Genomic DNA, 19,292 nt, shown 5'->3' with positions numbered 1-19,292 from the left:
TGCCTATCCTATGAATCATTAAATATGTCTTGAAATACTCTCTTCTCATCGAGGCCGAAAGGGTATCAAGCCTAGCCACAGCCCGAAGGGAGCGGATTGACAACCTAATTATTGCTCAAACCCATGAAGCAAGTAGTGGGGCTAGCTCGCGTATCCGCGGGTTAGCTATTAACTGGCAATACACAGCCTCGGCCGTGATATTTTCCCCATTAGGCGACGCATCTCAATCACTACTCTTCTGCTTCGGAGAAAGTTTCACTTTCCTCCGTAGTCTTGGTGTTCGCAAATATCCAAGAACGCGATCATTTGATGCCGGACCCGTGTTGGCTTACCAATGTTCTAGGGATCGAACTGATCTCTCGGAGCTGTTACGGAGATATGGGCGGTTGATAGTGACTCCAAGAAGTATTAAACGTGGTGCAATCTCAAGCCACTCTACCACGAAGGCAGAGCGAAACATCAGAGCTGAAAATTGGGAGACACCATCACCACACCATGGAGAGAGTACTTGTCGTTGGCGCCACCGGCAACGTTGGCATTTCCGTCATCATCGCCGCCTTACGATCTCAGCGAGAAGTCCTGGCTCCAGTCCGCAACGCAGCCGCAGCGGAACGGTTGTACCAGCATGTTGGAACAAAATCGGGAATCACCACGGTCGAGGTCGACGTGACTAGCGACGATGGCGTACAGAGCCTCGTGGACCGTGTCAAGGCCAGAGAGTTGCCGTCTTTTCAGCATGTCTACGCCGCAGGTACGTGAATTACTGGGGGAGGAGAGTGCGCGCGAAGAACGATGTCAGCGGTGGTTCTCTTCAGTGCGTGCACAAGGCAGCTGACAACACGATAGTGGGAGTCTTCAGGGCTCAATCGCCGAGCTACACCGTCGATCTTAGTTACTACCGAGACGCAATGAACATCAACGCTGGAGCTGCATTTGGTAAGCCGACTGGACAATATTGGAGTGGATCCGCCAATCTAATGGCCCAATTCTAGCTGCGTACCGCGCAACGGTCCCGTACTTGCTCGAACAAGGAGACCCCAATGCTACATGGACGGTCGTGACCGGCGGCGCTGGCACGTACGGCAGCCACGGCGTCACCGCCATCTCACAAGGAGCACTCTTCTCACTAGCAGCGCTGGCCTCTCGCGAGCTCGACAAGACGAATGTCCGTTTCAACGAAGCGTATCTCGACTACCGTGTCGAGTACGATGCTCAGTGTGAAGGCGAGGCGAACGCATGGAAGATGAAAGCGTCCGACTACGCCAAGATTTATGAGGGCATTCTCGCCGACAAGAAGATCAAGGGCTGCAGAGTCATCTGCGAGTCTCCGGCCGATCTTGAGAAGTTGAGGTACGAGCCGAAGTTGCCCAACCCGAATGCGGCAAATTTGTTCGTCGAGTGAGGACAAAGGACATTGACGTTCTGGGGAGACCCTTGCAGGTCCAGGCGCTCTGTTCTGTGAGTGACAAGACGGCGGTTGTCACACGGGCTGTTACTATCATAGATTTCTGATTTTTTTGGACTTGCATACATCAAGAATCATAATAACTAAGAGTCACTCATGATTGTCTTCATCAATCCACCGTCGTGTCTGTCACTCGATACTGGAGATAGTACAGGGGGGAAATCTTGGATTTATGACACTTCTACAAGGGGGGACCTTCAGATTTGGTTGCCAAGCGGCTTTTACTGTTATTGTGGCGGAGAGATCCATGCAAGCGTTCATGTAGACACACGAGCTCCCGAAAAAGCAAGGGATTAAAACGAATGACATTCAGCAATGTGCTAATTTAGCTCTGGGTATCAAATTCTGGGCTGCCACCTGTTTCCTCCCCCAATCATGGGAGCGAGAAGCCTCCACGCAGCAGTACGCGCGGTTCATGATGAACACACCACAAACACTAGCTAGACTGTCGTTTTGTCGGATCATGTTAGGTCACATACATGCTTCATGGCAGCGAGGAGACTTTTCTCGTTTGAGCCCTCCAGGGCGTCCGCCTGGGGGATTCTGCCTTCCCTCTCGGCGCGATCCATGGCGTCCGGGTCGTCGACATCGATCCCAGCGACTTCGGCCTCGACCTGCCGAATTGGGCCCTTGAACCACTTGCGCGCCCAGAGGAACCAACTTCCCATACACCAGACGCCAATAATGCCGACGGCCACAACAGTGTAGTTCAGCGTCTGACTGTCGACGGGGTTGACAGCCGGGAGGCAGAAGATGATGGTGATGAAGCAGATCCACAGGACGGCAACGAGTGCCACGGGCCGAGAGAACTTGTGCAGGTTGAAGGGCCCGTGGATGAAGCCCTGTGGGTTCACCATGCCAATGAGGATGGGCAGGCCGTAGGAGATGTACAGGCCGATGGTGGCGATGGAGGTCGCTGCTGCAAACGCGACGCTTGAGCCGACGCTTGGGACTGCAAGGAGGAACGACAGCGTGGCCGCGAGCCAGATGGTACGGATCGGGCTGCGGAAGCGTTTGTCCACGTGGTGGAAGAAATGCGGAATGCCACCGTCTCGCGCGAACGAGAACATCATCCGTGAGTTCGACGTCAGGCTGAACAGCCCGCAGTGCCAGACGCATACAATGACGAGTACGAAGAGAACAATCGCGCTTTCTTTGCCGCACACGTCGACCAGGATTTGTAGGACAGGGTTTCCGTATTCGGAGGCGAGAGTTGTGTCGAAGTCTTGGATACTGAACAGGAGGCAGAGGATCAAGAACCAGCCAAAGACGGCGGAGCAACCAATCGACATGAGCACGCCGATTGGGGCAGACCAAGATGCGTTTTGAGTTTCCTCGGATAGATGTGCGCTGAGGACTTGTTAGGAAGGCTGCAGCGTTGCTACTGGTCAGAGCCGCTCACCTTGCATCGAATCCAGTGATGGTGTATTGAGACATGAGAATACCAACGCAGGCGACATACGCCGGGGAAGCACGGACAGACCATCCTGGATCGCCGGTTCCGTCGTAGAACGTTGCAAAGACGAATTTCGCGCTCATATGGGTGGGTGCTTTGGCGACAACAGCAACGGCAAAAGAGAAAACACCCACTGAATGAAGAACAATCGAGGTGTTGTTCAAATATCGGAGGATGTGCACGCCGAATGAGTTGACAATGCCATGGGAGAACAGGATTGCCGCGTAGATACCGAGGGTTTTCCCAGCGGATGGCTCATAGCCGTTGATGCTTGCCAGTGTCGACACAAGTCCGGCACAACCAAAGGTAATTCCTGTCGTCACGGCGACTTGTCCAAGCAGGTTGAACCAGCCAGTTACCCAAGCAACAAATGGTGCCCATGACTGAGGTGCCAAAATTGCTGCCCAGAAGTATGGTCCGCCAGCTGATGGAATGGCTGAAACCTGAGGTTAAGTTCTTGGTCAATCGTGGGATCGACCACATAAGGGGAGAATTCAGAGAATCAGAGCGAAACGCAGCATACAATTTCAGCCATTCCTGTTGCTTGTCGTTAGTTGAGGTACTGGGTCCTGACAATATCGACCGGGCAATGCTCACCTAACCCGACAAACATGGTGAAAAAGCTGACCTGCAAGCCAGTCAATTAACAGATCCGTTTTCCAGATATCTAGAGAATGCGTACAATAATCCATCCTACACTCATCACACCCGGGCCACCCGTATTTAGACCATAGCTGAACAACGTGGTAATACCAGTGATGACGGAAATGATGCTGAAAGAAACACCAAAGTTGTGGATCATGGACCAGTCTCGCTTCAATTCTTGCTTGTAGCCCAATTCACGTAGTCGACCTTCATCTTTGGACATGCTGCGCGCCGCGGTTCCTGCATACTCGGCGTCGGACATGTTAGGCGACGTTATCAATGGGCTGGCTGTGTGGGGCGGGGGTGGAGTCGTTGAATTGCTTGGGCAAGGCTTGTGGGCTGATAAGAAATGGTCAAGCCTGGGACAAGCTCTCACAATTCTCTCCCGGAAGCAAGATCAAGCTTGCCGCAAGCTTGGAGGGTGTACGAGCCATCTTTATATCCCACAGGCACCAGTTGATGGCTGTCAATTAGTCTCATGCCAACCTCGGAGTTTACTGGTGCGTCCATATCTAGTGATAACAACGTTGCTCTGGCCAGAGATAAAGAGCATCAGCTCTGGTCAAGTGACAACCGGGCGTTTCCTCTTATGGAATGAATAGGCGGATGGCATTAAGATCGAGGGGAACGACTTGGCCATTCAGGAAGGCTGCAACATGGCGCTAGGTAGCCTCAAGCTCCCTTCCATGCGTCCGGGGATACGTGTGAGCTTGACTGATTGCATTGGGGCGTCTTAAGCGTAGTTCTTTGAGCAATAAGCTACGCCAGCCCTGGACGCTCTCTATCGGTACGAGGTTCCTTGATTGGGTCGAATACTTTGAATCACCTTATACCTCGGTCGTAATCTGACCATCTCCCACACCTGTAGACCTCACTCGCTTATTCCGAAGAAGTACAAGTACTCGGCAGCTCACCACCAAAAACTTACGCTAATGCCAACGGAGCAGCTTCGGACATAATGCCACCAGCCAACGGGTATATACAATGCTTGGCCAGCCTCAAGGATACATTCTGTGTATGGAATGCCATTGATTCCCGGGTAAACCTCGTCCCAATCTTCAAGTGGGGACAGTTCCATTGCAGCAATATCAATCTGAGAAGTATTCGACATGTCAATGGTTTCTGAAGCCTGGCTATCCTCCTTTGTGAATTCTGGAGATCCTTCTGTACGGTGAGTTCTAGCGTGAGGGGCAGGTTCGTCCTTACGTCTCGGCAACAATGCGGCGCTATGGGTGGGCGAATACAAGCGAATATATTTCTTTCCGACAACCTGGCACAATATGTTATGGTAAGGGTCGTGATGCAACGGAGAGATTGTCCAGGCAGGGCCAAACCAGATGTTTTGTTGAACCTCGGAGTCAGTACTATCCTTGTCCTCAGGTCCGAAAGAGGCAAGTCCAGTTGAAGAACCGACCTTTGGGTTCCTGGCCTTGTTGGTTTCCGTTTCGACTCTACTTGAGCAAACAGGCGTACCTGGCTCCGGGCCAGGAACGTCCAAATAGCAATAATCGGGAACGGCGATGTCACCCCGCAAGGACGGAATTTGCTTAAGAAGGTCGTGTTGGGCAAGGTAGCAGGTCCTAGGAGGCTCTCCGGAGCGGAATCCAGCCTCTGGCATCTGTAAAATGAAATCGTGGAGGAATTCACCAAAAGATAGTATCCTTTGGCCCCAATCTTCATCTGTGTAACTGCGCCCAATCTCAACGGGGACTAAACGCCGGCCCTGGATGGTATTGTCCAACCAGTAAGAGCTATTTTTCCATTTTTCAAGCGCTGCCCAATGAGTTAAAATGTCGGTCAAAATGATAGGTTCCCGCTTATCCGTCATAAAGGCTTGGAACTTTGTGAGTGAAGGATTTGACATTTGCGGAATGGGAAAGTGGATTGTAGGAAGGGAAACAGTGTCATGGGGCAGGATGTTAGTTAATTCTTGGAGACGTCTTCTTTTGCTTGGGCGCTCTGAATCTTCTTGATGTTCTCCGAGGGCTTTTTTTAGATTGAATAGGAGGTCGTGGATCAACTGCTCCCGGCCAAGGCCGCCGGCCATGATGAGCGCCATGTCTAGAATGGAGACAATGTTATCCAGTTCTGAAAGTTCAAAGGGGTTCTCCATTACTGTCAATGCCTTGGCAATACTGGCGTCAGTGTAGAGACGAAACCAGCACGGCCTCACGTCTTTGAAAGGGAAAGTATGCAATTTCTGGTCGGCAAGTGCAAACAGGCTCTCAACTTGGTCTCTCAGGTGCTGGTAGCCATCAGGATGACATTCAAGAATGGGATCTTCAGGAATGCCCTTCTGCATCTGTTTTACGACACATTGCAGGAATTCGGGGTTCGATTTCAACACCATGATTTCAATGATCTGTCCAAGTTTGTTTGCTCATGTCGGAGCAAAGGCTGAGGAAAAGAAATATAGGGAGTTCCGCGGCTTTGAAATGTCAGTGGTAGATGTACGAGTAGCAGGCACCCAAGACGTAGGAGCGAGGCATGTTTTAGGCGCTTGAGAGCCTTGGCGTGGCTGAAATGCGCAAATCTGGCAGGTGTACCGAAGCGTGGAGTTGAAGACCAACATGCACGTGACACCACTGCTCGCCGCTCTCGCTTCCACCCACTTTGCCTTCTTGCCTTCTCGCCTTCTTGCCTGCGCAGTTGCTTCTTCTTCCACCCTCTGCATCGCCATTCTCCCTCAACCTCTACCTCTACCTCAGCTTCAAGGTGCGAGGTGCAAAGTGCTGTCCCTGCGCCCTCCACTTGCATTTGTGCATCCATCCGGGCTCTTAGCCTTGAGCTACTTCGCGCCAGCGTTGGGATTCTGGTTTCACTCATCCGATATCATCCCCGGCCGTGGCGCCAGCTCACAAACGTATCCTCATTTCCCAAGGATTAGCATCTAGAATCTGACCTCGAGACCGTGGTGAACTGCACAATGGCCGACGTGTCCTCTACTCGCCTCTATCTGGGCAATCTTCCCCGCAACAGTATGCACACCTCCGCTCCGATCTCTTTTTGTGCCAAAGGATAACTGTTTCCACCCACCCTCGTTCCTGTTCCTGTTCCTGTTCCTAAATCCGAGGATCTCCAGCTTGAAACTCCAGGTTTTCCCAAGTCGCTGACTCTTGACTCCCCAACTCAGTCACAAAGCAGGATATTGAAGACCACTTCAGCACACATGGAGCTGGTACCATCAAGGAAATCAAGCTAATGAACGGCTTCGGTTTCATCGAATACGAGGATGCCATGGATGCTCGCGATGTGGTTCCAGGTATTTCAGCCAACTTCCCACTCCCTTCTCCTTGTTTCGCTAACAGATTTTAGCATTCCGTATGCCCTCCCGCTCCCTGCTGCTCCCTTGTTTCTTTCTTGGTCTAATAGGCGAGTAGATGGAACTGAGTTCAAGGGTGAGCGATTGACCGTTCAGTTCGCTCGAGGCCCGCGCCGCAAGGATGACTTTTCTGGCCCTCCGGATCGTAATGTGCCTCGCCCCCGTCGTACCATCTATCGCATGCAGATTACTGGTTTGCAACCCGAGACCAGCTGGCAGGTCAGTTTCTACATGTGGAAATTTCACCCGACTTCTGGGTTGATGGTTTTACAGGATCTGAAAGATTTCGCTCGAAATTCTGGCCAACTCGATGTCGTCTACTCCGAGACGGGACGTGAACGCGACGGCAAAGGGTACGCTCCGTATTTTGAACTGAAGAGACAACTACTCACCTGGAGTATAGCTTCGTCGAATTCGAAACTAGCGCCGATCTCAAGACTGCCGTTGAAAAACTAGATGGACAAAGCTTCAAGAATGCTACTGTCCACTGTATTGCAGATGTACGTACATGTTGATTCGGAGGCGCATAGATAAACTGACACATCGCAATCTCAGATTCAAGAAGAACGAGCGGATGCCAGGAGTTATCGCCAACGCAGCCCACCACGCGGTCGCTACGGTCCTCCGGATGACTGGGACCGCCGTCCGCCTCCACCAAGAGGCTACAGTCCACGAGGCTACCGTGAGCGCTCTCCTGGCCGTCGCCCACCACCTGACGACTACTACGACCGAGGCTACGGACGACGAAGCCCACCTCGAGGATATGATGGGCCGCCACCTCCTAGGAGGTACGATATTGATCCATATGATAGCCGAGGTCCACCACCTGCTGCACGAGGATACGGTGACCCATATGCAAGAAATGGAGATCCGTACGCTCGTCCTCGAAGCCCGCCTCGTTACGGAGGCTATGGGTCTGGAGGAGGTGGTGGAGGCTACCCTGCCTATGACGATCGCCGTGGATACTAGGACGTGTGCAGACGATTTCGACTTCCGGATGGCAGTGTACTGTCTAACAACTTGATGACGTGAAATCCTGTTATGATTTTCTGGGTGGCATGATGGACCTGTACAACTACCCAATGATCCCTGGGACAATCGATGTATCCAGCTTTTTGTGGACACTGTAAGAGTTGACATACGAGCTAGCACCGTGGATATGACAACAGTCGCAGGATTGGTTCAGGCACATCTCAAAGCGGTGGACTGGACTCGTTAGGTTTTCCTTTTCTTCTGGCCTAGTTTTCGAAATTGGAGCGTACCGCATGGGCCCGAACCTAAGGATTATGACACGAAGGATCCATTATTTGTGGTCTACAGACTGAACGATGAAACAGAGTCACAAATGAGCCAGACTAAGGGCTGTGGACTCCGTCTTTATTGGACATCCTGGTTCACATGCAAGCAATAAATTCGTTACTGGAAGGAAACCATCAGGCAAATCGTTTTTTTTTTGGATCCTCACGGCTCTTGAATTCGACTACCTTCAGTTCTGTAACGCGGTACGGCCAAATAGCATTACCCCCGTCCGTTGTTTTACTCTTCCAGGATCCGTAACGCACAACCTGGAATTCTTGGTTTTGAGTTAAGTGACTGGCTAAACTCCCTGGGGTCCTTTTTGTCTCTCCAGGACTCGAAGTTTGTCGGAGAACTAAAAACTAATGGACAAGGGTAAGTTCCAACCAGCAGAATCAATTTTCCTTGCTGTCACGATTCAGTTATTGCCTTTCCCCTGCTAGCCTTCTCCCCTCCCCCCAGGTAAATGCGTAGCCTCACTTGGTCTGCGTACGAAGTAGGGGGTCCTGAGTGCCGAGTACTGAACCCTCATATAATGCAAAGAAACACCACCAAGAACCATCTCTCCTCTTTTCCGCGAGCGGCGTAGAGTAATGTGTCATAGTCCAGCGGAGCTCTGCACTTCCTAACCCTCGCCTCCTCTGAACTCTCCCCCTCTTCCTCTGCCAGGCCAAAAAAGAAATTATGACAGAAAGAGCAGTGAAGCGAACCAACGAACCAACGACCGAGCGCGCGAGCAATTTGTTTGAAGCTTGCTTGCTTTGAGAGTAACTGGTGGGTATTCGATGTATTTCTCGTGTAGGTAGACTTTGGGTACTCAATGCGCCTCTCCAGGTCCCTGCCTACACATGTATTAGTATATCCATCTAGGATCTACGCGTCTCGTATCCCGTACTGGCTAAATAAGCCCAAGCATTGTACTAACTAATTACCTACTCCGTACTCCGTCCTCCGGAATTAGTCAGGGCTAGATGAAGAGAGGGCTAGATGGAGAGAGGGCTTTCTGCATACATGCCAGATCTACATACCAACCTCAGGAATACATGGGAATAGACTAGTGCAGACGGGAACACATGACTATTGAATATCATTTACCGCTTTCCTTGCACTCGCATCAAACAATGGATATCATTGATAAGAGTAGGGGGCTATCTATAGATAGGCTTGTGTCCTATATCAGTATAGATGGATAGAAGATATGATTCATATATGATAACCCGGGTGAGAAAGAACTCATCGCTATGCCTGCCTGCCTGCCGGTCAGACCACAAAGACCATGTCCTATCCTAGGCATGACGATTCCGTCCCAATGCTTGCTTTCAACGGTCCTAGTCCTAGTCCATCACTTCCTACTCCAGTCCTGTTTTAGGCGTGGCAGCTATAGAACTGCCTCGTAGGCCTGATTTGGTTTGGTTTCCCTGCTCCCTCATCCATCATACATTCCGAGCATCATTTCATTCGTTTCTTTCGTCTGTCTAGACATTGACGCTTGTCCAGCATCATCACGATCAAACGTCCGTTTGTGGCGACCTCCGAAGATTCCAACGGGTTTTTGCTTTTTCTTGCTCCGAGGATGACTTTGCTTCCCTTTCATATCCGTTTCCCGAAGAGTTTCTTCCTCAGGCCCTGCGTCCGCACCACCTCCTTGACCTTAGGTGCAGTGTCTACCTCGCCCTGTTGTGTTTGTTTTCCTTTCCCTTTATATCTATCGCCACGTCCCGGCGAAGTAAGTTCTGGCGGTTGTGGTGGGGGGTATGGTGCCGATGTCCTCAACCCTGTTGTTCCTGCGGCAGGCCGCACCGGCAATGCTGTCAAATCGCCTTGGGGCTGGGGGAGTTGTTGTGAGGCGATGTGAGGTAGCGGAGATGTGGGTACTTGCGGAAGTCGTGGTGTCATGTATGATTGTGGGTGACTGTCAGTCTGAGCATCAGTCGATGGTGCAGTTCGTGGGCGGACCGTTGAGGTTGATGTCGGGCTAGCTAGTGTGGATCTCGATTGAGGTCCTTGCTGTTGTTGCTGTGAATGACGCAGTGATTTGAGCTGTTGCTGCTGTTTTCGGACTTCGTCCTCTTCAACTACATCTTCCATCTCCCCATCCTCGTACTCGCCATCGTATTCATCGTCATCATCATAATCGTCAAACGCGCGCTGCGGATCGCCATTGTAGACAACCCACCAGCCAATCTTCTCCCCACTGGCAATCTTGTCGCGGAGATCGGCTAGCGCTTCCCACGCGCGATTCGTGAGCCCCGGTCCTTCTGATATCACCTCCTCCACGTTCATACTGAGTGCGGTCGGTTCGAGAGCCGCGATACGGGAAGGATTGGCCGTCTTCGAGGCCCCAGCCGCTGTTTTAGGCGGGTCAGATGTCACAGCTCCGCCAGTCTGTCCCTGTGAGGCAACTGGAGAGGAGTTTAGGGCGGCAAGAGGCAGATTTGGAGCATCGCCCGGGTTTGCAGCAATGGTGACAACCTTGTCGCCGACATAGGCGTAAGGCTGGCTGACAGCGTGGTCGCTCTCGGTATCCTCAGGATTATACTGTTCAATGAACTCGAGGGTGCGACCGGGAGCATCGAGCTCTTTCATGATCTCCGGATAGGCCTTGTGGAAAGATGCCAGGATATCAGTCTTACTGTTCTCATTCTGGATGTATTCGACCGAGGTGTCCTCGAGGTTGTGGAGTATTGCATGGACCCTAATTCCACTAAAGCCTTCCCGTGGCCAGCGGAAGCCGTGAACCAGGTAGACGGGCATCTCCGGTTGCGAGAGAAGGACAGCTGCGGAGATATGTGGTTTGCGAATATACCCAAAATTGAGTTTGAGGTGTGGGCTTTATCAAATGTTCGTCGTGAGCCTCGCTGCGGACGTCGCGATTGATGGTCCAGAGTTTTGGGGTATGAGAGTATTAGAACTGGTGTAGAGCTTTCTTCACACGCTGGTACATGGGAGGGTGCATGACCATGCTAGCGGTAATGAGGTCCGAGGTACAGACATGCCAAAATCGGTACTGACAGCTTTGTAGGGAGGCTGGTGGGATAGGAGTGGTGTTCCTAATTGTCATAGGTTGGATGTCACTGAGAAGGGCAGCCCAAGTACTTCACTCTCTACCCCATGAGAAGACACAGTCGCGAGAGAAGGTGAATTGGAGGCTGGAAAATTGTGAAACGTATAGGAGACTCCCCAGGGCTGTGTAACACCTCAAGACGCGGTTGAGAGCAAATAAATGACCTGTCAGAGTTGGAGGATGCCGAAATCTAGCGAGGATGGTGGATGGCGCATGTGTCCCACTGAACGAGGGGATCTGCAGCACTCTAGTTACTGTATGCTCCGGAGTAGAAAGCTACGGCGGATTCCAAACATCCTTCTGACCGGCTCCAATTTCGCATGACGAGGCTGGGATCAAAAGGGAGGAACATTGTCTCATTTTATGATGCTCCCGTCATATGTTTCTATGCGTTTGTATAGTAGTTGGATCGATGATTGATCCTGTCTTGCCCGTTGGACAATTGTGGATTTTTCTTGGAGGGAGATAAGGAAAGTCTCTGGCCCCTCAGTGAAAGTTTCAATCCTTCTCGATCTCAAATTCGAAAAGGACTGTTTAGGTCGAACTGAAAGCCACAAGACAACTGCGGTATCTGGGAGTAATGTTCCTGCAGTAATCCGCGAGTATTTTGAAGTATCTAAGGCCTGTACGTGAGCTCCAACAAGTTCTTCCACTCATCTGCACGAGGGATGATTCTCGACTTACCTGTATCCAACTCACATTCCAGTTGAAATCACGCTTCATGGTTTCCAAAAAAGCCCAGGACATCGCACCTAACATTGGCACAACCTGCGTTAGCACGACATAACCCAGCTAGCACCCATTGCAAGTGAAGGTCGACACTTACCAACATGTCGTCCGTTGATAAAAGCATCCGCACTGGTCTGCTCGTCCTTGCAGCCCGAGAACATGAAAACGGATCTGCCTTCCTGAGACCAATCGTTCCCGAAATTGTCGACTTCTTGTAGACCTTCTCGGTCGTTGCCATCGAATTCGTGTTTTAGGCCGCGGAAGAACGAAGTAGCACCCGCAAGGAGGTGCCGGGCTTCACCAGCATTCGAGATGGAGAAATCGCCACGGATTAGATGGGATGCCTACGATGTCAAGGATATTAGTGAAGGAACTGGAAAGGGTGTGGATCGTCGAAGAGGAAGGAAACGTATCAGTGCGTACTTCGCCAATCAACTCTGCTCCCATTCGCAGATTGTCAAGCAGGTTGACATTTCCATCGTCATCTGTACGGTAGACAAATGGCAATTCAACCGCGGAGCCACTAGGCAAGACACACGTCAGCCTTTGAATCCCAAAGAAAAGGCATGCAGCCGAGAAAACAATACCTATGACAGCAATCGAAAAGAATCACCAGAGTCGAGTTCGGCGGCAAGGCACTAACCAGATGCCTGTGCAAGGTCCCACTGTCGATCATCCCGTTTCTCTCAAAATCCACGGGGACGATGGTATCGTCATAGGCGGTCTCCCGATTACCAGGTACTTGGCCCCCGTGGCCGGAGTAATGTAGAAAACACACACACCCGGGCTCAGAGACCAGCCATGCCATGGCAGCCAGGATGTTGTGCGCAGAAGGGTAGTATGGAGAATTGGGTGGATTGTAGTTGCTGTCTGTGAGCTGTACCATGCTGCCCGGCTGTTTGGGGTATCCTCGAGATACCAGAAACTCGCTCATGTTGGCGACATCATCAATACAGCCTTGCAGCTGATGTTGAGACCCGCTATAGTTGATCCCAATAAGGAGAGCTTTGCGCCGGCCCATGGCTGGTTTCTTCAGTGTGGATGATACGCCGACAGGTGAACGATGGAAGAATCGTCATATATCCACATGCGTGTTCACCCTTGCTGTCATCGGGATGACTGACAGGGGCAACCCACCAGAAGAGAAGACAGTGGACGCAAATCTCAAATAGCAACTGTGCGCCACAACTTGGAGTAGTAGACAGGGTTACGGTCTATGTCAGGAGGGAAACTCATTAAGCAGAAATCAAACATCTCGTGTGCTTTGGCAAATGGTTAGGCCGAGCTGATGTGGCATATGAGGGAGTTTCCGCTTCAGCTCGGATGGCGGCTGCAAAACCCAACCGCAAGAAACTTTCCTTGGATAGATTTTGGGTTTACCAGTTTATTCCCCTGAACCAGCTAGTGGTGCGAGCCACGTCAACCCGATGGATTGGAGCTGATTACGTGAGCTTGCTCCAAGATTTGGAACAGGGCTCGAATTGGGAAAAGGGGGGTACAGAATAACAAGACTGAAAGTAACCAGTCAGGATGACGATATCGAAAGAATGGCAGTAAATCGGCATTTGGGCCCCGATTCCAGCCTCGTTGACCGAAGTCGACAGGCTCCAAACTATGAAGAACGGTCCAACGCGTGTTCTGGTATTCTTTTTGTCCTAGTCCCAGTCCCAAACCAATGAACCGACTATACATGCATCCATCATATTTCCATATGTCCAAATAAATCTCTGGCCTCAACGCTGCTAAGTCCTTGTTTAGCAAATAGAGTTTCAGCCGCAAATATATATCCCTGTAATACGTTCCACAGTTGGCCACCCGTTCAATACCAAAGATTCTTGCGCCGTGATCAACCCGAAAGTGCAGTAGATACAGTCATGACCTCGTAGACGCATTACCAAGAAGACAAAGCAAAACCCCCAAGTTTAGTAATCGCTGAACCATTCGCAAATACAATTCGATGCTAGCTGAGAGACGGTGTCGGGCGAGCGCTTCCGCCTTGACATATGTTTGTTGCCGGCGTCAGTCGCAGCTGGAGGGCTGTACTCATCCTCGGTGACACAGATGGTTGGGACGGTAGGGATGGGCATGATTTGCCAGTTGTTGAGAACTTGCATTTGTTGGCAATAAGGCTGGATGTTGCTGTGTGGTTTCCTCTTCTCCACCATCTTCACCAGCTTGGGGAATATACCAGGGGCGCCAATTTGGGTTGTTTGACGCTTGTTTTTTGCACCATTCCAGTAAGGGTCGTTGTAGGGTGTGGGAGAACTCTGAGGTGGACTGCCTTTAGATTCAATGTTCGTGGTAGGCGCGCCTGGCGCATTCGTGGGATAGATAGACGACGTTTGGCCTGTGGATGTCGGATAGCCTGATGTAATGGTGGAAGTTGCGGCCCATGAATCCCACAGGTTCATATCTTGGTCGAGGAAAATCCAAAATTCACTAACTGTAGAATTCCAATAGCAGTACCAAGGCTGGTCGCCAATGCTCAACCAGTTGGGATCTTCCCAGTCCGTTCGTTGCGTTAGATGCGAGGCGGGGATGGATCGCTTCCTCTCACTGGGGGGAGAAAGAGCCTCTGCCGGGACTGTGAGATGAGTTAGTGGCCAAATCTCACCAAGGGGGGCAGTTGACTGACGAATGCTTAATTTATCAAAGAGAACACTAAAGAACAGCGCAACACCCAGATCATCGTCCTCCCTGTCCATGTAGGGTTCCATGGTGAATGCAGTACCGTTGAAGTCGGGTGGTTGTGGACCATATTTGAATTGCTGGGGTCGGATAGAATAGTCATCAAAGACTACCTGCAATGAGCCGCCGTTGGGGATCTCAAAGATGTTAATGCCGAGTTTGGCAAAATCCATACAGCCCCAGGCGTTCTTGAGGGCAGGGTCAACGACGCAGGTGTCAACCTCTTCAGTTTGGTTGAGTGCCAGTGTATAGTGGCCAGTTGGGCATGGCCCTGTCGACCCATCTGTTTGGGCAGGATCTGCATCAAGCCATATGGTAGTGGTTGCGCTCCTGTAGTCAAGAATTAGTCAATGGGGGAGGCTGAGGGAGGTGTCACAGCATACCCGTTTGCCCTGTCTGTGCCCTTCTTCGTGCCCACCACTCCACCAATCACTCCACCTAGGAGGGCAGCAATTATCACAACGGCTACAATGATGACGAATGTCCAAAATGGGATCCCGAAGCACATTCTTTTGTTCCTCTTTTGTTCTGCCAAGCCTTCCTTCCTTGCTACTTCGTCTGAAGAAGAGCTGTCACCGACATTTGTCAACTCAATGTTCGAGGACGAGGCAGGGACCGGTTGAGTGGTGGGAGAAGGTGAGGGGTCGTCTATAGCGACAGTAGGCGGTTCTATCCGAGCCATGTCGCCTTTAGCAATCACGTTGTCGGCATAGCGACTGTAGGGAGGTAATTGTTCCACGTGACCATCAGATCCTACAATATCACCGACCTCGTCTCCAGAAGAATGCGAGCTGGATTGTGAAGATTGGCCTAGGCCAGGAAACCCCAAGGGGATATGTAGCTGCGAGTCATCCCCTTCCTCGGGAACAGTGTTTTGTTGATACATTCCGTAAGGATGTTCAGGCCCTCCCTGAGGAACAAAAGGTCGGTCGATGGGGCGTATGGTTGCTTCGCTTGCAATACTCGAGGCACGCGTGGCCTGAGGATATAGACCATAGGGTTGGCTAGGAGCAGTCGGGCCATTGTAGGGACTGGGTGCTCGAGGTAGAGAAAAACGAGAGGATGTGCTGAGTGTTCTGTGCGTATCAGCTATCGAATGAGACGAGGTAGAAACGGTTCTCTGGGGGGTGGTGGAAAAGTTGGTTCCAGATGTGCCGGACATGGCAGATATTTGGCCCATGCCAACTAAATTTCCAGGAAGGCCAGCAGGAGTATACTCTCTTGGATCTGATTCGGGATCGACATGATGGTTGAGTGATAATCGGTCCGAACGACTGTCTATCGAATCTATTGGACTGGAAGTGGCACTGGCAAAGGGATTGGGGTTGTCGGCAGCATAATCATCACTGAAGACATTGGGGTTGGAGGAATTAGATGATGTTCTTCGGTAGGAAGGGCGTGGTTCAGCGGAAAGGGAGCTGGTGGAAGGAGGTCGTCGCGCCATGGGCGCTGCGCCACCCCTTACGGCGGTCACGTCAAAAGCGAGAAATTCGAATCGATGAGGGGAGAGTCGATGATGAACGCGAGATAAGTGTGTAGGACGAAGAAGGTGTGAGAGCTGTTTAACGGGTAATGTAAGGGTTGGCGGTGGTGGGTTGGTGGTGGTGGATGATTGTGAGAAAGTGAGAAGTGAGAAGTGAGGTTTGAGGTTGTTTAGTGGAAGACGGTGGTAGGTGGTGATGCTTGGGTGCAAAGCGGCAGTAGCAGTAGTAGCAGCAAGAATCCAAGACGGCAGGCGCAGGTGCGGGTGCAGGCTGATGATCGGGGGTGGTCGGTTGGGCAGGGCCAGAGGCCAGAGCGCGAGCGAGGGTTGCTGAGGGTCGCTGTTGCAGACTTGGGTGCTTGCCTTGGTTGCTGCGCCTGCAACTCCTGTATCCACTGCATCACTGGCACTGGAAACCACACTTCTTGGCACCCGGGTTGATCTTGTCCCCATTAGGCCGTAAGTCCTGGTCATTTTCACAGCGACCCTGTCATTTGAAATCTCGGCCACTGCGCACTGTTGCCCACCACCAATATGTCTCTGCACTTCCAAATGCCTGCTTCTAATATCCATGTTCATCCACGGAAATTCCGACCGATCCCCTCTTCGCATACCCCCTTCTTGGCACACGCCGATCGCGCTCGAGTATGAGTACGAGTAAGGGCCAGCCGCCCATCCTAGATTTGCAGCCTGATCCGCGATGACCCCACGACCTTCCTTGGCCCTTCGCAGTTATATGCGACGAGGCGGGTTCTAAAAGCTTCACCACCGTGAGGATCGATAGAGATCATGGCCGCAGAAGTACAGGCACTTTTGCGTTTCCTCACAAAAGATGCTCGGCTTCCGTTGCAGGACGCCATGTCCAAGATCAGTGCTCTCCGTAAGCAGAGCCTGAGCACGCCTGATCAGATCGCTAAGGCCGATCCTGCGGATCTTAAGTCCATTTTCACGGCTGAGAAAACGGATTATGTGAAACAAGTCATCAATGCTGCCAAACGTGTATCCAACCCAAAGAAACGCTCGGCGGCACAAGCATCATCCTCGATCTCCAAACGGCCCAAGTCAGAATCAGATGTGGTTGATGAAGAAAGCCTTCTGGCTTTTCCCCAAACCGACCTGACCCAGGATGAACTTGAGAATGTCACTATTGAGACCAATCGAGCCCCCCTCTTTCTCGCCTTCACAATCGCCGTCTTAGCCTATACCCAGCCTGAACAGCCACTATCAAGCCGATGGAGCATGGCCCAGGCAGTAGTGAGTACTGGTGCACAAAGCAAGGCCAAGTACCTGGGCTTGACATCGGGTCCAACTGCCGAGGAGGACGGCTGGGCTATGGGTCAGCCCAAAATCAAGATCATGGGCCGTGAAGTGGCTGTTATGCGAAGACATGTCGTTAAGTCTGACGAGGACTCCCTCAGCCCCACAAGTGCGTACTGGGGCTTGGACCTTGAGGCTTTGCGTAGGTCAAATGGCCCATTGATTGCACGTAAGGATAATAAACGACAAGATGCCCCCCCGATCCACACGCCAATCGCTCCCCGGAATTATCTCTTGAAATCTATGATCGATGTTCAAGCCAACTCCGAGGATAACGATCCTGCGCCGAAAACCAAAGCAGAGTCTAAAAAGGAGAAACCAGCAGAAATTGCTCGCAGAAAAGAGGAAGCCGCAGCGAAGATGCTCAAGGCCATCGATATCGTGTGTCAGAGCTGGGCAGAATACTCAAGCAGAGAAGAGTTGGACTCTAAAGCTCAGACGTGGTATATCCGCGTTCGACCAGATGTGGATCATGGCCAAGCAGGATGGGGTCAACGTGGCCAGGTCAAGTTGAGAGACATTTTACAACTCAAGAAAGGATAAATCTCTCTAATGGAAAAATCATCTTTTGATGCTGAATACAAGAATCGCATCTTGTCGACAAACTTTTCAACGTGTCGTGTCAACCACGAAAGCTATGGTACAAAGTGCTTTACATGAGGACATCCAAACCATCCAAAGTCATCCACCGGTGCTTGAGCTGCGACCTCGACTACTTCTTTAGGCCTACATCACCTAGGGAACCAATAGCGTGTCAGCAACTTCAGACTAGGAAATGCCACTGGACTCGTGTAAGCAACTCACCTTTCCAGAAGTTCTTATCGACCTTATTGTCATCCTCACTGAGCTGGTTGACGGATCGATCGCTCCGTTTCTCCATCTCTTCGTTATGCTTCCTCACTTCAGGATCTGTGTCTTCTGCAGCAGATTTGGGTCGATGAATCGCAGGGCTTCCACCATCGCCGCTCGTCTCTTGATTTTCCGATGACTGTGCTGAGGATGCGGAGGTCGACGAAGACGACTTCTTATCAGTTCCTTTACTCGCTGGAGCCTCTGGGCCGGGGTGTTCGAGATGGGATTTGGGATTCTTCAGGTTGGTGCCCTGCTCCATTCCGGACTGCTCGTTGCCGTAAGATTGATGGGCCAGTCTCACAGATTGAGCTGGGAGGAAGGGTCGAATGGCCAGACCTGTCGCTCGAGGAGAACCTCTGCTCACCAACGTCCGGAGTGACTGCATGATAGGGGGTAGTTCCGGAAAGACAAGTTCTAGTTCTGCTTGATAAGAGTAGGCTCAAATACTGACACGATTCCGTGCCGAAATATATATCTCTGTTCCTCTTGTATGGATGCTTTTGCACTCTGGATTCCAATCGCAGAAATGTTAACGTCTTCTGTGGACAGACGCAAAGAAAACCAAGTATTCGTACAGATCTTCAACACAGAACAGCTGCCAATTGAGTGAGGTCACGACCCGCAACTCACTGCCCCCCATGATCATGCTGCGCATCATGTTGGACGAGATCATCCATGACTTCATCATTGCCAAGCCCGGCGCGGACAAAGGGAGACGTCTTCTGGTCGATCGCCCGGACTTGATCTCCGATTTGCCCGAAATCGCTTTTCCGTCACTGATTGTGCCTCACTGGGCCCCCAGGTGCGTTGCTTGGGAGAATGCTGAGATCAGAGGCGCACAGTCATGCATATTCGTACCTGTATCACTGCGTCTTTGGGCGTGTGTAGCCAAAGCCAGTGATGGCAAAACAAGACTCGGTGACCAGTTTACTTATTGCTTTCTCTTCGTTTTTAATTTTACTTTTTAAGGGCAAA

At 51.4% G+C, this 19,292-nt stretch overlaps 9 protein-coding genes across 9 annotated transcripts; 3 read left to right on the top strand and 6 right to left on the bottom strand.

Moving 5' to 3' along the window:
* Positions 1 to 495: 495 nt before the first annotated feature.
* A1O9_01935 (uncharacterized protein) lies at positions 496 to 1,402 on the top strand (the record flags this gene model as incomplete). Its single annotated transcript, XM_013407511.1, has 3 exons — positions 496 to 751; positions 847 to 936; positions 993 to 1,402. The coding sequence occupies 3 exons, from the start codon at positions 496 to 498 to the stop codon at positions 1,400 to 1,402; spliced, it is 756 nt and encodes a 251-aa protein (XP_013262965.1).
* A 524-nt stretch (positions 1,403 to 1,926) lies between these two features.
* On the bottom strand, positions 1,927 to 3,828 carry A1O9_01934 (uncharacterized protein; the record flags this gene model as incomplete). Its single annotated transcript, XM_013407510.1, has 5 exons — positions 1,927 to 2,815; positions 2,868 to 3,364; positions 3,445 to 3,458; positions 3,519 to 3,549; positions 3,604 to 3,828. 5 exons carry the CDS (start codon positions 3,826 to 3,828, stop codon positions 1,927 to 1,929), a joined length of 1,656 nt encoding a protein of 551 aa, XP_013262964.1.
* Positions 3,829 to 4,476: 648 nt separating this feature from the next.
* A1O9_01933 (uncharacterized protein) lies at positions 4,477 to 5,916 on the bottom strand (the record flags this gene model as incomplete). Its single annotated transcript, XM_013407509.1, has 1 exon — positions 4,477 to 5,916. The coding sequence occupies one exon, from the start codon at positions 5,914 to 5,916 to the stop codon at positions 4,477 to 4,479; it is 1,440 nt and encodes a 479-aa protein (XP_013262963.1).
* Positions 5,917 to 6,492: 576 nt separating this feature from the next.
* On the top strand, positions 6,493 to 7,857 carry A1O9_01932 (uncharacterized protein; the record flags this gene model as incomplete). Its single annotated transcript, XM_013407508.1, has 6 exons — positions 6,493 to 6,544; positions 6,700 to 6,828; positions 6,944 to 7,107; positions 7,162 to 7,241; positions 7,292 to 7,388; positions 7,444 to 7,857. 6 exons carry the CDS (start codon positions 6,493 to 6,495, stop codon positions 7,855 to 7,857), a joined length of 936 nt encoding a protein of 311 aa, XP_013262962.1.
* Positions 7,858 to 9,774: 1,917 nt separating this feature from the next.
* Positions 9,775 to 10,938, bottom strand: A1O9_01931 (uncharacterized protein; the record flags this gene model as incomplete). Its single annotated transcript, XM_013407507.1, has 1 exon — positions 9,775 to 10,938. The coding sequence occupies one exon, from the start codon at positions 10,936 to 10,938 to the stop codon at positions 9,775 to 9,777; it is 1,164 nt and encodes a 387-aa protein (XP_013262961.1).
* Positions 10,939 to 11,864: 926 nt separating this feature from the next.
* On the bottom strand, positions 11,865 to 12,998 carry A1O9_01930 (uncharacterized protein; the record flags this gene model as incomplete). The annotated part of the gene is made up of 4 exons (XM_013407506.1): positions 11,865 to 11,932; positions 12,075 to 12,321; positions 12,401 to 12,564; positions 12,644 to 12,998. The coding sequence occupies 4 exons, from the start codon at positions 12,996 to 12,998 to the stop codon at positions 11,865 to 11,867; spliced, it is 834 nt and encodes a 277-aa protein (XP_013262960.1).
* A 901-nt stretch (positions 12,999 to 13,899) lies between these two features.
* A1O9_01929 (uncharacterized protein) lies at positions 13,900 to 16,109 on the bottom strand (the record flags this gene model as incomplete). The annotated part of the gene is made up of 3 exons (XM_013407505.1): positions 13,900 to 14,561; positions 14,613 to 14,995; positions 15,049 to 16,109. The coding sequence occupies 3 exons, from the start codon at positions 16,107 to 16,109 to the stop codon at positions 13,900 to 13,902; spliced, it is 2,106 nt and encodes a 701-aa protein (XP_013262959.1).
* Positions 16,110 to 16,937: 828 nt separating this feature from the next.
* A1O9_01928 (uncharacterized protein) lies at positions 16,938 to 18,008 on the top strand (the record flags this gene model as incomplete). The annotated part of the gene is made up of 1 exon (XM_013407504.1): positions 16,938 to 18,008. The coding sequence occupies one exon, from the start codon at positions 16,938 to 16,940 to the stop codon at positions 18,006 to 18,008; it is 1,071 nt and encodes a 356-aa protein (XP_013262958.1).
* Positions 18,009 to 18,261: 253 nt separating this feature from the next.
* A1O9_01927 (uncharacterized protein) lies at positions 18,262 to 18,627 on the bottom strand (the record flags this gene model as incomplete). The annotated part of the gene is made up of 1 exon (XM_013407503.1): positions 18,262 to 18,627. A coding segment is annotated over one exon (366 nt), but the record flags the coding sequence as incomplete, so codon positions are not given.
* Between the last annotated feature and the right edge of the window lie 665 nt (positions 18,628 to 19,292).

The sequence above is a fragment of the Exophiala aquamarina genome (assembly GCF_000709125.1).
Source record: "Exophiala aquamarina CBS 119918 chromosome Unknown aczIA-supercont1.2, whole genome shotgun sequence".
NCBI lineage: Eukaryota > Fungi > Ascomycota > Eurotiomycetes > Chaetothyriales > Herpotrichiellaceae > Exophiala > Exophiala aquamarina.
The sequence above is the reverse complement of the archived record's forward strand: the minus strand, read 5'-3'. Positions and strand labels throughout refer to the sequence as shown.